Source organism: Periplaneta americana, chromosome 12 (assembly GCF_040183065.1).
Source record: "Periplaneta americana isolate PAMFEO1 chromosome 12, P.americana_PAMFEO1_priV1, whole genome shotgun sequence".
In the NCBI taxonomy this organism is placed as follows: domain Eukaryota; kingdom Metazoa; phylum Arthropoda; class Insecta; order Blattodea; family Blattidae; genus Periplaneta; species Periplaneta americana.
The window spans coordinates 146,789,786-146,802,504 of NC_091128.1; the positions used below are offsets into that span (position 1 = coordinate 146,789,786).

General features: G+C 34.1%; 1 protein-coding gene across 8 annotated transcripts in view; it reads left to right on the forward strand.

Annotated features, from left to right (window-relative positions):
• RyR (Ryanodine receptor) overlaps positions 1-12,719 on the forward strand; it is a 371,941-nt gene that overhangs the window by 146,554 nt on the left and 212,668 nt on the right. For all 8 annotated transcript variants that reach the window (XM_069842181.1, XM_069842183.1, XM_069842182.1 and 5 more), the window contains 3 exons: positions 5,871-5,946; positions 8,370-8,482; positions 10,051-10,156. In XM_069842181.1, the coding sequence (XP_069698282.1) occupies positions 5,871-5,946; positions 8,370-8,482; positions 10,051-10,156 (295 nt within the window). The remainder of the gene's footprint in view (positions 1-5,870; positions 5,947-8,369; positions 8,483-10,050; positions 10,157-12,719) is intronic.

Below are 12,719 nucleotides of genomic sequence, written 5' to 3' on the forward strand. Positions count from 1 at the left end.
CCATCACAAAATTACAAAACACCTTCACATATGCAGAACACATCACAATTGCCAACCACACCTACAGAGACATCAACACAGACATGGAAATACTGCACATCCAAACAAAAAGCCAGAAACTAAACACACTAGAACAATAAGAAATATACAGACACACGAAAACAGACCCCAACGATATTCTCAACACACAACTCAACTTCAAAACACATACACTCTTTAACTCTACACTACGAACGCACCCACACAGGAAACAAGAGGCGCCAACACCAACAACGACCAGTTCTGAAGATGACCCAAAATAGGTCGAAAATTTTAACAAGGTACGTTAAAATTTAACACAAGAAAGACTTGTCATACATATTCCGAACTGATACTGTGTTAAAAGTTGTGTAATCAAGATGTACGAATAATATTAATTTCACTCAAAATGTTTAAAATGGATCGCTTCCTTGTGGTAACAGTCTGACTAAATCAGGTGAAAGACTACGTGTGCTTAACTTCTATGTTGCCATGAATTATTTCTAGCGAAGAAAGTAGAACTTTGCTATGTATTATGTTTTTCTTTTTCTCTACAAAATAGTTCATTTTACATAGGCGTTTATGTCCTGTGGAAACAATAGTTCAGACTTCTTTAAAAGGATTCGCTTCGATTTTATTTGTTTACATAACGATTGTCTTTACTAAGTGTTTCTATAGCGTGTCTCTATTATGTAAACTTCACTATCTTGCTAATAAAACAAAATTATTACACTTCTCTGTTTTACATTCTTTAGCAGTACATCCTTCAAAGCTTTCGCTGTAGAAATCGAAGACAAGGGCGGTATCAAGTTCGTTATACTCCACTTAAAATTACAATAGAAACAATTGTATCAATTCTCACAAAAGCACTGTAAATGCTGAAATTGATACGGCAAGTTCCGGGATTGGTACGAGAAAGGAATGATTCATGTCTTTGAGAACCAGCAACTCGTGTATAGTGCCTTGCAATGAAAGGAGAGAAAAAGAGAGAGAAAGAAAAGGAGAGAGAGAAAGAAAGGAAGAGAGAGAAAGAGAAAGAAAATGTTTTATAGAAGCGACGGATAGAGTTTCGTTATAACGCAATTTAATACGTACGTACATTCCTGCAAAGAGTTAATAAAATTATCTGAAATGAAGGACATGTAATTCCTGGATCAGATCAATGGCCGTCGTATAAAATGTAGGCTACGATTATATTTTTGCGTGACAAACTTTGTGTCATGGGAAATTATTACAGTACCGGTAGCATAAGATACACAATTATTCCGAACGTAGCGGCTTTTGAAAAAACACTTTTTGTTTATATATCACCAGGGAACGGATTTATATGGACTAAAAATATATGAAATATGTAAATATATATGTAGTTATTTTTACCAAAATATGGAATTAAATATGGATTTTTACCAAAATATGGAATTAAATATGGACTTAAAATTATAAAAAAATGACTATGTACGTTAAATATTGGTACATTTTAATCAAACTAAACAAAAAATATAATGGACGTACCTTATCTTCCAATGTAGTTTCAACAAAACACAATTTTTATTGTCTGTTACCATAACAATAGGTTACAAACATTTCTTTCAAGTGCTGAAAAGTGAATCTTCTTCTATTGTCTCTGAGGATAGATTTATACTGACTAAAAGAGCGTTCGACGTCACAAGAAGTAACTGGTACATAATTCAATTTCACAATGTCTGCTGGGGATAAGTCCAAGTTAATCTTCACTGTTGATTCACCACTCATCACAGCAACAACCTTTTGTAGTTCTTCATATCCAGGGTTTTTTGAAAGTACAGTGTCCACCTTAGCTCTTACTGCATCTGCAACTTTACCTCTACCACGATTCAGTTGTTCCACAGTACTATTTATAATTTCAAAACTTTCAGATAGTGAAAGGTGCCTATTTTGGAGACTTTTGAGCGTTTTTATGATGCATGAAAATGTATGCTGAATGTGAGCTAAGTCATTCTTCACACTTATGTCACAGGTAACTGTTTTCGCAGTATCAATTGAGACTGCATCTTCAGAGTCCAATGCAAGGAGAACATTGTTAATAGAGTCTATATGTTCGGCATAATATTCAACTGCTTCTAGCCATGTACCCCATCTAGTTAAAATTGGCTTTGGTGGCAATGGAATTTCAGGGTACATTTCTTTCAACACGTTAACTCTACTGGGAGCTTTGAGAAATACTTTTTTCACTGATGAAATCAACAAATCTACTTTAGGGAAATTGTCTCTGACCACTTCTGCCACACGATGAAATGCATGCGCCACACAAGTAAAATGAGTCAATTTAGGATATACAACAGATAATGCTTGTCCAGCTTTGACCATATAAGGGGCAGCATCGCTAATAAAGAATAACACATTATCGTACATAATACCCTTTGGCCACAGGATACCCATAGCTTCGTTGAACAGTTTAACTATAGTTTTGTTATTGCACTTTTCTAGAACATCACAATGTAAAAGAATTCGTTCAGAATATTGTTCACTTAACAAACCGATAACTACATTACCAACAAGTCTACCTTCTTTGTCGGGAGTCTCATCAATGGAAACCCAAATTGAACTATCTTTAATTTCATCTCTTATCTTCTGTATTGTCTCATCGTAGATGGATGGAGCATACGTCTTCCTAAGTGTTGACTCATCCGGGATTGTATGTTGAGTATATTTTTCAAGGAATTCCCTGAAGACCTTATTCTTTAGTTTGTAGAGAGGAATATCAGCAGAGATGAGAGAACGGCACAGGTCGATGTTAAACTCAGATCTTACATTCGATGTTGTTGGTTGTGTTAAAAACAATTGTCTCTGCTTGGAATTTAGTTGTTTGTTGGCCTGATGTTTACTAGTTGTAATGTGTTGTTGCACCAGGAACTTTTGTGTAGATGATACTGCACACTGACACAAATTACAAAATAATATTTTATTGTCAGTTGATAAACCATCTTCTTTAAATTCTGAAATGTAACTTGTTAGTTTTGATTTTAAATTGACTGAATGACGTACTTTTGGCATATTTACCGTCTTTATAGTATGATTTACAAAACTGAACCTATGTGTACTCTGACTGGCATTTAACTGTTGAGCTGCACAACTGAAGTCTGTTAAAAATTTTAAATTAAATTAATACAGTTTTGTAACTTACTTTCCCATTGTTGATAGGACTGCTAATTTTCAAATAACTCTGATGTTAAAGGGATTACTGAACATGTGTTTAAATCTCTATTGTTGAAATGTATTTTTAAAAGTTAATGGAATTTTGTTTTGTTTTATTGTTAAACCTAATATAATATGGACTGTTTTATATGAAATATGGAAAATATATGGAAATTAACGAAAATATGTACTAAACTCTAAAATATGGAAAAATATGGAAAATAAAAGTAGGATTTTTCAACCCTACACATTGTGAAACATAAAGATAATGCAAAATATAAATTATATTAGCTTTATAAGTAAATATGTATTTACATATAAATCCTTTCCCTGGTAATAATAATAATAGGCATGATGATGATGATAATAATAATAATAATAATAATAATAATAATAATAATAATAATAATAATAATAATAATAATAATAATAATAATAAAAAATCTTCCTTCAGTATTCCAAAATGCACTTTTTAATTTTGTATTTTGATCTTGATAACACAGCCTTAAGATCTTCTTTTTCTTCTGCTATAAAGTGATAAAATTATACCCAGAAAATTTAAGATTTTCCTTGGTACAAAGTTCAGCTTTTACTATTTTTACATTTAAATAATTCCTCCATTATTCCATAAGATATTCATGATACTGAATCCACAAAAGAATTGCTTGCAGGAATAGCCAACACGTGATGAACAACCATTTGTGGAGATTTCTCTGAGGCATCCCTATCCTGAAAATATTTACACTATTTTATAAAACTTGTCAAATGTGCATCTTTCACAAAGGAAGATCCACGTCATTTAACAATCACAGTTCATCATAGAGTACAATATCTTCACCTAGTTGCAAGCCTTAGATTTTGTCTAATACTTAATTTTTTTTTCCACTTTTGATGTACAACCAACAAGTATTTAGGCTGAAGAATACTTGAAAATTCGTTTATTATCTTTAGTTACTCTGAATTAAAGGTTAAAATAGAGAAAAATCCCCTTTTAGCATATATAATAAAATCTATTAACACAAGTTCTTTAATAAAATTATCGGGAACAAGTAGGACCGGTAAGGGGTTGGTGCCGGCCACCGATCTTATGTTGAGATCCGCCAAAATTTACGGCCGTGCCGGTGAAATACCGGCTATTTGGCAACCCTGATTTATTGTCATCTTATATTTTTATTTAATTTTGATGACTTTAGCTTTGACTCTGCTTCAGAAAGAATAATACAAAAAGAAACGCGTAATAGTGAAATGGTAAAAGAGAACATCCATGTAGTTACAAATCCCCTATAAAATTTTAGGAATCTTTCAGAAATCAGAAGTTAAAAGTATTGAAAATTCATGTCTAATGACTTTCGAATCAATCTAATATAGTTGAAACCTTTATGCTATATTTATCGAATAAGTTACCGGCACCGTAAACTGGGGATACTTGAACCACCTCAGAAAGTTTCATTAACTCCTACAAAAAATGTATACCTTGAGAAACTTTCATTGCTCTCCTATATGTTGAATCTTGCGACATACAAACCATAGGCAAGCAGCTTTATTGCATTGTCACTATTGTTATGTATTTATTTATTGTTTTATTATTGGCTCAAGTTACCCAGGAAATGGGTATACTTGAGCCACCCATTTAAAAATGCTATGTGGTGCAAGTTAAACTTCATATGAGGTTACTTGAGTTAATAAAACCTTAAATGATAACATTTTATAGATTTGGGTACAGTATATATGTAGTTTATTATCTTTAGCTATATTCTCTAATTCACTGAATTAATATGCACACATAATTTTCTTTTCTTTAATTCCAAAATTTGAATTAAAAAATTACAAAAATCACAGAAACGAAAACATCTAAACACCTGATTTGGCTCAAATATCCCCGATGTCTCAAGTAATCCCACCTTACCCGGTATTAGAAATGTCCAACAAAAATAAGAGGTCTGTAATTTATTATCTATAGATTATTCAGAATTCTTCGGCGATGAAACTTGAAGTTCATTGTGTGAAAGAACAAAAGTAAATGTAGATTAAGGAAATACGCTCTGTCAGCAACCTTGATAATTATTTCACAGTATCTGCCTGAAAAATAAACACTATATCAATAATAATCTTTATTTAAAAAAAATATATGATAGTAAAGCCTACATAATAGGCTTCATTTAGCGGAGATTACTCAAAAGTGACTCTAAAGCCTTTTTCTTTTAAGATATTTTAGTATTGCATAAGAAATAATGCCGAATTAAACAGCGTAGCCCGTGCGTTATTAAAATGTTTGGTTCGAAATAACAATAGGTACTAAAATTTATACACAATGCCTCAACACGTGCAAAACTTTGAAATACATCAAATATTATCACCATTAAATCGAGAAAAAATCGTTCCGGCACCGGGAATGGAACCCGGGACCTCTCAGCGCGCAGGGCTGAGAGGTCCCGGGTTCGATTCCCGGTGCCGGAACGATTTTTTCTCGATTTAATGGTGATAATACACTTTGACTACTTCATAGTAGTCGTGTTAATATTCAATGAGGATGGCGAGACCTCATATAATGAATATTTGATGTACATCAGATATTGTTGTTAAGAAGTGATACGATGTTTAAGAGTAATCTGTTTATTTTTATGTTTACATTTTGAAATTTTATAAAATTGTTTATATATCATTATTTTCCTTTCCAGTACTTAGCCTGTTTATCAACCAGCTCTTCCAATGACAAATTAGCCTTTGACGTAGGTCTCCAGGAACATTCCCAAGGTTTGTGTCTAGAATAGAATTTTACATTTAGAATTAATTCCTTATTAAATAACAAACACTGCAGGAAACTTAAATTCTTTAATATTTTATTAATATAAAGTATTAAATATTAAACTCTTCATATCGTACCAAAGTCTAATGTTAGTTTCCTTTGGAAATTACCTTCAATTTGGAGACTGTTGTTAAAATTTACTGACAATGTTTCCGTCTTTCAGGCTGAAGCTTACCTCATTACATATTATCAGTTTCCTTACCTTAATCTTTGAAAATATTTACATAATACTCACCGGTACCTCTCCATCATAATTTTGTTGTGATTTATTTTTAGCACTAAACTGATAAATTCCATCCAAAAAGTATTCCAATACGGTACTTCTTTATGTTGCTGACTATGAACATTCCACTTCTTCTTGGATTTTTTTTTTCTAATCGAAGAACATTAAATTACGTACAAACTACTTATAGATCTACAGTACTATAGTTCAGTTCTACATAATACAGGGCATATCAAAAGTCCGGTAACACTTTCAATATTTTATTACACAAAAACTACTAAAGATAGCACTTTCAAGCACACGTCAGTTTAAAGTCAAACTCTCAAAGTTCTGTTTACACCTTACAGAGATTCAATGTGTGAACCACGAGTGACTCGGCAGATATCCAAACGATGATCAAACTCTTCCCATATCCTTTTTAACATATCCTCTGTGACCGTGGCGGCAGCTTCTCGAATTCTGGTTTTTAGTTCCTTTAAATCACGTGGCAAAGGCGGTACAAACACACGGTCCTTTAGTTACCCCCGTAGAAAAAAGTCACATGCAGTCATATCGGGTGACCTTGGTGGCCATGTCATGAAACATCTGTCCCTTACTCCAGCACTCCAGCACTCCAGCACGTCCAACGATCAGACATCTCAGACGAGTTTTCTTGGCAGCTACAACAACAGGCAGCAGACGGCGATGACTTATTCAGCCGCTTAATTTTCAGCGACGAAGCGACATTCCATACGAGTGGGAAAATTAACAAGCACAACTGTCGTGTTTGGGGTACACAGAAACCTCACAGAATCATTGAACATGAGCTTGATTCAATAAAGGTGAATGTTTTCTGCGCGTTGTCACAACGAAAACTGTACGGACCTTTCTCCTTCATTGAATCTACTGTGACTGGACATTCATATCTGGACATGTTGGAGCAATGGTTGGTGCCTCAACTTAGACAAGTTCTCAATGACGATTTCATCTTTCAGCAAGGTGGAGCTCCGCCACATTTCCACAATGCAGTTTGTGCTTACCTGAATACGGAGATGATACGGACAGATGTTTCATGACATGGCCACCAGTGTCACCCGATATGATTGCATGTGACTTTTTTCTATGGGGGTAACTAAAAAAGGACCGTGTGTTTGTACCGCCTTTTCCACGTGATTTAGAGGAACTAAAAACCAGAATTCGAGAAGCTGCCACTATGGTCACAGAGGATATGTTGAAAAGGGTATGGGAAGAGTTTGATTATCGTTTGGACATCTGCCGAGTCACTCGTGATTAACACATTGAATCTTTGTAAGATATAAACAGAACTTTGAGATTTTGACTTTAAACTGACGTGTGTTTGAAAGTGCTATCATTAGTAGTTTTTGTGTAATAAAATATTGAAAGTTTTACCGGACTTTTGATATGCCCTGTATTCTGCTACTGGCCATTCATTTAACCGTCTTGTTCCTCTAATCTTCCTGCAGATGAGGGAGAGAAAAGCTCAGCCTACATGACATCCTGTCTTCTTTATACTCTGTATACATTGCTGTAATTCGTCTTAGTTTCTTATTGTGTTATTATTATTATTATTATTATTATTATTATTATTATTATTATTATTATTATTATTATTATTATTAGTTTAATTTTTACAGCGACTCTATATCACTCCACTTATACTTCTGAGGAATCGTACGTCTATGACTTGCGGTTCACTGAAATCAATTCGTTCACTAATATGAATGTGTTACTTCTGCAAAGCCTTATAATATTGTCATTAGTCATTACCTTGTAACTTATAACAAACTTCAATTCTTAGCAAAACAGATTACTACAGAAATTACAGTATTATCACAGTCTAGTATATACAGTCACGAAGTTTGAGTTTATGAGGGTACTAGGAATGATAGACTGTGCAGGTACTATTTCGCATTGTCTGTAATGAGGCGATAGTAGCGATCCTAGTGGTTAGCAACTATTTATGGATGCATATTTACTACGTATTGAGCTTCGTGACTGTATATATACTAGACTGTGGTATTATAATAATAAACAGCGTAATTTTCATGTTCTGTTGTAGAATACACACTCTTTCCCATTTTTATACCACATTCTTCTACATAATATTGAATATTGTAAGCTATATTACTCTCGTTTCTTTTTATGCAGGTGAAGCCTGCTGGTGGACTGTCCATCCTGCATCCAAACAGAGATCTGAAGGCGAGAAAGTGAGAGTTGGTGACGACCTTATTTTGGTGTCTGTTGCCACAGAGCGATATCTAGTAAGTTAACATTGTTTTAAGCAGCCAGTTATTACATTCCAATAGCAGGTGTTACACATCTGAACTTATATTCATCAGATAATATAGATACTATCATTAGGCCAATATAAGCAGCTATTAGAATTATATTTTTTAAATCTTACTTAGTTCACAACTCGTTGCTTTTGACTTCCTGGAGAGGTTAAAGTATTTATAATATTTCTACAGAATTGAGAAGCCTAATTATATAACTTGTATCCATTAATTAATTTGACTTTGAATTGTGTTCGAATGTGAAAAGCAAACTATGTAAATACCATACATCAAGCACGACATAAATGTTTTACATATGATTACCTAATGATGGAAAATTAAATACGGCATTTTATGTGCTGAAAATGTGTATTTCATTATTAAACCTTTGGCAAATTAACTGTTTGATGCACTTACAACAAGAAATGTTCGTAGTAAAGACTACAAATATGCAATCGCTAAGGCATTTTAGTCGATTAATTCACGCTGCTGTATACGAGAAAATCATTTTAGCATTATTTTTATCATTGTTATTCTTAAGTAGTAGTAGTAATATAAACCCTAATAAGTTAAATGTAAAAAAGTGGAAATTTAATAATAATAATAATAATAATAATAATAATAATAATAATAATAATAATAATAATAATAATATACATAGTGTTCTGACAAATGGCAGGTCTTCGACTGCAAACCCAGCATTCTCCATTCTTTACTATTTTCTGCCTTCCTCTTAGTCTCCGCATATGATCCATGTATCTTAATGTCGTCTATCATTTGATACCTTATTCTGCCCGAACCCTTCTCCCGTTCACAATTCCTTCCAGTGCATCCTTCAGTAGGCAGTTTCTTCTCAGTTAGTAATAATAATAATAATAAAAATAATAATAATAATAATAATAATAATAATAATAATAATAATAATAATAATAAAATAATAATCACAGCTACAACAGAATGACCTACCTACTACAAAAGAACATTTTTAATCTCACCAAAAATTTTGAATATACGGCTTAACGCATTATGAACAGTAGAATCCAGAATGAAATAATTTATACTTTTCGCACACACAAAAATAGGAAATTTTCTATAAAGTATCATCAAATCTAAAGCATCAGACATTTCTAATTTAGAGCATCTTTTCATGTATGTACGTTATATAGGTGTCAAATATGTGAGTAAAGAAGAACTTGTGTCAAGCTGCGTCTTCAGAGAATCACAGCATTTCGTGTAAAAGCAATATTATTTCGTAAGTTGTCGCACAACACTATAGCTATGAATGACATTACAGTTATTACCTCCGAGAAGGAAATACAGTAATATTTTAATGTAATAATCTTCTATGATATTAGGTGTTCAATATGGTCACATACTTCAGCGAATTTAAATTGAAATAAATATAAATAATTATCATATTCAAATCCCCCATAATCAGAAATTAGTCTTCGAACCAGAGCTGTTTATTTGTTAGAATTGTTAATGGATTATTATGGGACATCTGAAATATTTAATTTCGCCATAAATGCTAATATATTTGTTCATTATTGTTACAGCACACAGCGAAAGAAAATGATCTCTCTGTAGTGAACGCATCTTTCCATGTAACTCATTGGTCTGTGCAGCCATATGGAACTGGTATTAGTCGAATGAAATATGTGGGTAGGTATTCTGAGCTGTTTCATTTTTTTATTATATTAATTACACTGGTCTACAAAATAAAACTTTTTGTCTGCTGATGCGCTGATTCCAGATCTATAATCACATTTATCATAACACGTCAGGAATTTTTAGTTATGGGACTGTAACATTAATTCTAAATCTTACTATTCCTATACTTGTATGAATACTATAAAATCAGAAATATAAATTGAGCTTAATTTATATATTCTTTGCAAATCGTTATACATATTATTTTAAATACCCTACATTTATAAGAAGATAATAGACTTACAATATGTAGTAAGCACTAAAAACTCTGTTAAAAGTGCTTGAGGCCTTTCCTTTTCCGCTTATGTTGGCATGTGGTTGATCGCTGTAGGAACCAGCAAAAATCACCGATCATACTCGGACTATATTGATCCTGGTACTTGGATTCCATCGTTGATATGTCCTGATGGAACCTCTCACCATGTTCGTCACTTACAACGCCGAGATTGATGGAAAAAGTCAAGGTGTTAATGAAGAAAGTGCATTTTTAAAGACATGTGACAACTTAGATTCCGAAATGCTTAAGCATGTTAGATACTAGCTCAGCATAATTATCAGCTCGATAATTTCCTAAAAATCTAGTTGACACTAATACAAATGTGTCTCAAGCTTCGAGCTCAAGAGCACACAGTTTTGACCTGAATGTAGTGTAAAATAAATAAAATGTATCAAAATGTATTTTAAATGTTATTATTTTAAAATTCTGACATGATAGAAGAAAGCGGACTTCAGATCTCTAATCAGCACACTCAAATTAGGATGCACGGATTTATAGGCGCCAGATAACATGCCAGTTCATACCTTTGCCCCAGATTTTGCCTCATCATTGTCTTTTCAAGTGCAAGTGCTAGCTGAATGTTGCACGAGGCGAGGACGGAATTACGTCAACTGAAGATGGTACGGAGTACGGATGTGCTCGAAGTCTGGATATTAAACAATTGCGAATTTGTGAGGGCGTGGAACTAGTTTAGGTAACATTATTAAGTAGATTATTTAATGGGCCTCATACACGCAAATACCTCCAGGCAAGTCTGTGCATGTATGGGGCCCGTATGGGGTATACGTAGAAGTCGCCAACTATCTAAGTTATTTATAACAAATCTAGACACTTCTCTTACAAGATGTGATTCCACTGGCGTGGTCAGGTGTTAGCGTGTGGGTCTAGTCCTCGGAAGCTATTCTCGGACGTGAATTCAAATTCTATTTGGACTGAGGGCCCGGGTTCAAATCCTTGTTGGGTTTTTCCCGGGGTTTTCTCTCAACCAATTGCTGGGTGACTTTTGGATCTCGGACTCATTTCGCCATCATTAATTCACATATCATCCACACTGATACTTCAGCCCGGGTTAAGTTCATGAAGATGCTGAGGCCGTTCGGTTACCCAATCATTCACAGCACAATAAACAAGCCTTCTGGTCCCTCCTCAAAACAAAAGAGAGAGAAAAAATGGCGGTGCTTCTAAAATGAAACTAATCACATGCATACAGTAACTTATATTGATTTAAAACGTCAACTTTTAAAATAATTTGCAGCATAAATCGGTCTGTCCACACACACTTTGCGGTACCGGTACCTGTATTTTCGCAACGCAGTAATTTCATTATGATTAATAAATCCTATTTCACGGGAATCAAAATGATGGTATTTGCTGTTAGTTTACAGGTTAGTTGGCAACAAAATACGGTATTTAGGCTATAAAAAATAATTTCCTCTAGTACCAAGCGTAAATATTTATATTATGTGAAAATAATGAATGGATGTCCTGCTTAGAGCGTTCGAGAAATAAGTGATAATTTCAAGTGTAAATAATGGTTTATTAACATATCTCTTTGGTACATAGCATCCTTCACAAAGCTCCAGAAAGAAAAGTCCAAGGGGATCAAATCGGATGACCTGGGTGGCCAGGCAAGGTGTCCTCGTCTTCCAATCCACTTATCGGGGAATTTTTCATCCAAGAACTCACGCACTCGTTGATGATCAAGGATTGGGGCCCCATCCTGATGAAAAACCGATCGTGAAAGAAATTGGTCAACAACAAAGTTCTGTATTTGTGATGTGTTGCCTTAGTTCCTCCAAAGTGTTAGCTCTGTCTCTTTAGTACATACCATCCTTCACATAGCCCCAGAAAAAAAAAGGTCCAATGGGATCAAATCGGGTGACCTGGGTGGCCAGGCAAGGTGTCCTCGTCTTCCAATCCACCTAACGGGGAATTTTTCATCCAAGAACTCACGCTCCCGTTGATAATCAAGAATTGGGGCTCCATCCTGCTGAAAAACCGATCCTGGGAGAAATTGGTTAACAACAAAGTTCTGAAGTTCTGCAGCATGTTCAGATACACATTTCCTGTGACTTTAGCCTCTACGAAGAAGAAAAATAGTCAAATGACGGGTTCTTCTGCTAGTCATGGCACACACTGAACTTTCCTTTGTGGTATCCACATGTTTACCATAGCGTGTTCTCCTACAAAATGGCTTGTTGTATTGCCCTAGCAAGAACAAATGGAAGTTACGCATAA